A 2,753-nucleotide genomic window follows, 5' to 3' on the forward strand; every position below is an offset into this window, starting at 1 on the left:
CATTAACGACTTCCTCGTTTAGTCGAGGAGAGGGCTATATTAGCAGCAAGTTCATATATTAATTTTAGCTGCTTAGCATCATGTTCAGACACTCATTAAATTTGGCAATGCGTGTAAGTTTATGGTTCTCCACCTACCTCCCCCATCCCACACCCTCTTCCCACGCATATTTTGCGAACTCGTGTGATTTTAACTTATTAGTTGTAGCTACATTGCACCCGCATATTACTTACATCACGGCATTTGTTTTAACAACCCGTATATATAATGTAAAACACGTATAAGACAATTTTAAATTAAAACATCTTAAATTAAGACTAAGATGACTATAATTAATCAACCATGCGATTTTCTTATGTTTACGATAAAATATATCCTCAAATCTATCACGAATGTCGCAGACTTGTCTTTTTGCCTTCCTTAGTGAATGTTCGTTTCTTAATCGGTTGTGCAGAAATTATGTTAAAAGTTGAGTGAACGAATTTTCATTTCCGTCTCTTTCATTGAATGACGGTGCCATTTTATCCAGCTTATTCTGCTGCCACTAAAATGACCTGCACCAACGTACAGGCCATTGAGGTTTGAACGATGACAGCTCGTGTACCACCAAGCACCTTTCCACATGACAGCACATTCACCATTACTATATTTATCATTGTCACTATCCCTGGTAGAGAACTGCATATGATTGTGGTCAGCCAGAGAATCACCTGCATCACCTTTTAAAAAAAGTAGCCAATATGCTCAGTTCACTAATTTTTATTTTAGAAATGTTTTCGGGAAAGAAATAGGCGTTTAGTACGGTGTTTATGTTTTTAGTGAACATCTGAAAATTGCCTTAAAATATGTAATATAGTTGTAATATACATAATAATTTTATATAGACTTAAACAAAAGCCGAAGCGAGGAGTCTGGATATAAATAACTCATTTGAAGAAAAACTGATGAATATGAAATTTGCATTTTTTTAATTCACACATTTGAGCTTTCTCTCCAAGAGGGCAAATGAGGTTGATGTGTGAAAGTGTAGCACCGCCGGCAAACGGCAGGGAGTATGGCACAGTGCCGGCACACTAGTTAAGCCTTAAAATCTTGAAGCTTGGCATACCTGAATAACTGCCAATATTCAATCTGTATTTGTCTGATTCATTAGCCACACTAAACGTTCCATATTCAGCGTAACGTTTAGTGCCATTGAAATCCATCAAATCAACTCTTAAAACATTTTGGCCAGACTTGGTCAAACGATGTATTCTCTCCAGGCCCAACCAGAACTCGCCACTCAAATTACCAAAGCCTGCTTTATAGTCTGACCATCCAAGGAAGAAATCTTGACTTCCATCTTGTCTTCTTTGGAACACGGTCCAGCCACCCCTGTCTGTGCTCATATCACAACTGATTTGAAACGATCCCAGGCCATCAGGATCAATGGTATAAACACCATCTTTCCTCACGCCTTTGTTATACAGATAGGCACAGCTAGTGGCTTTAAAAATGGAAAACATAGGCATATTTTCTGGGCCAGAAAATTCGAATAAAATTAATTTCCTACTTCCGAAATTTGCATGTCAAACTATGGCATCGTGACTTTGTAATAAACTGTACAACATGTAAAATGCTAAAATATAACTATTATTAAGTCAGTTTTAATTTGCCTCGTTTGCTAGCTGCAGAACAGGTTACTGGAACTATTTTAATGGGGAGTTTTAAAATTTTTTATCAGTATTCTTCATGCTTTTAACTAAAGCTAACTTAGATTACAAGAGCAAACATAAATACCCTGTAGTTATAAAAGGAAGATATGATATTACTTTTCTTTACCAAGTCGGTATAGTTTGGAAGAAGGATCTATGTTTTGGACATACCTGAGTTTAAAACGTCATTTCTTCTCTTTTCCTAATAAGAAAATACTTTTAGAAGTGCTTGCATGAAAAAACACGCGTAATTTGAACTCTTTGACGTCGTTATTCACTATTGGCTCCATAAAAATGTACACGCGAAGTTTTGCGCATCGACGAATTCTGTATATAACGCAATATTGCTAAAGGCGCAAGTGGTATAATCGTCACACTCCATAGAAAATCAAAAGCCTCAATTACATAAACATACCGCTTCATTATCGAGCATCAATATCCATTCGCCTTTGCCCGTCATTTTGCTGTGATTTGTCCTTTCAACGATGCTGGTCAGTTGGCAGTTCACAACGTTGAACTTTTCTCTGTAGTTGAATCCAACGCATCCCGGTTCTCTCTGACAGTGCTCAAAGCATTCCATCTGGACAATCCCATGTACTATGGTATGATTCGATATGATTCCATCTGGAGATAGAGACAGACCACCTAAAAATTCGTTATAAATTGAAATACGAATATTTAAAAAATTAAATTTTCGCCACTACGAAAATGACTTTATTAGAAGAGGGAAATTTAAAGCGACTCACCTTTTCTAATTGGAGTATAAATCATTGGAGGACAGTTCATTGAAATTATATATTCAATTTGAACGATCAGAGAAAGTAAAGTTATTATCTTAAACATGATTGCACGAAATCGTCAACTGTACGTGTGTACTTCGACATGCAGTTACTGAAATGACGCTTAGGCCTAGACTTAAGTTATACGTTGCATTTTTGGTCGTGTCGAATGCAATTCAAACAATAGATAATGAGATGATAAACTTCATAGTTTCATTATCATCTCATTATCTATTGTTTGAATTTCATTCGACGCGACGTTTAACCTAAGTCTTGGCCA

At 36.4% G+C, this 2,753-nt stretch overlaps 1 protein-coding gene across 1 annotated transcript; it reads right to left on the bottom strand.

Annotated features, from left to right (window-relative positions):
- Window positions 1-381: 381 nt before the first annotated feature.
- LOC114516351 (ficolin-2-like) lies at window positions 382-2,546 on the bottom strand. The gene is made up of 5 exons (XM_028535794.1): window positions 2,441-2,546; window positions 2,110-2,339; window positions 1,866-1,896; window positions 1,109-1,486; window positions 382-719 (listed from the first exon to the last, which is right to left on the bottom strand). Exons 1-5 carry the CDS (start codon window positions 2,535-2,537, stop codon window positions 463-465), a joined length of 993 nt encoding a protein of 330 aa, XP_028391595.1. The 5' UTR covers window positions 2,538-2,546; the 3' UTR covers window positions 382-462.
- Between the last annotated feature and the right edge of the window lie 207 nt (window positions 2,547-2,753).

Source organism: Dendronephthya gigantea, unplaced genomic scaffold (assembly GCF_004324835.1).
Source record: "Dendronephthya gigantea isolate DGI-Jeju-01 unplaced genomic scaffold, DenGig_1.0 000005F, whole genome shotgun sequence".
NCBI classification, from domain to species: domain Eukaryota; kingdom Metazoa; phylum Cnidaria; class Anthozoa; order Malacalcyonacea; family Nephtheidae; genus Dendronephthya; species Dendronephthya gigantea.

Bases quoted from the DNA above. Each gene is read 5' to 3' on its own strand.
- LOC114516351 (XM_028535794.1), bottom strand. From the start codon at position 2,537: ATGTTTAAGATAATAACTTTACTTTCTCTGATCGTTCAAATTGAATAT. The intron at 2,340-2,440 runs GTGAGTCGCTTT...ACGAATTTTTAG, and splicing joins TTATACTCCAATTAGAAAAG to GTGGTCTGTCTCTATCTCCA. The intron at 720-1,108 runs GTATGCCAAGCT...TTTTTTTAAAAG, and splicing joins GAATATTGGCAGTTATTCAG to GTGATGCAGGTGATTCTCTG.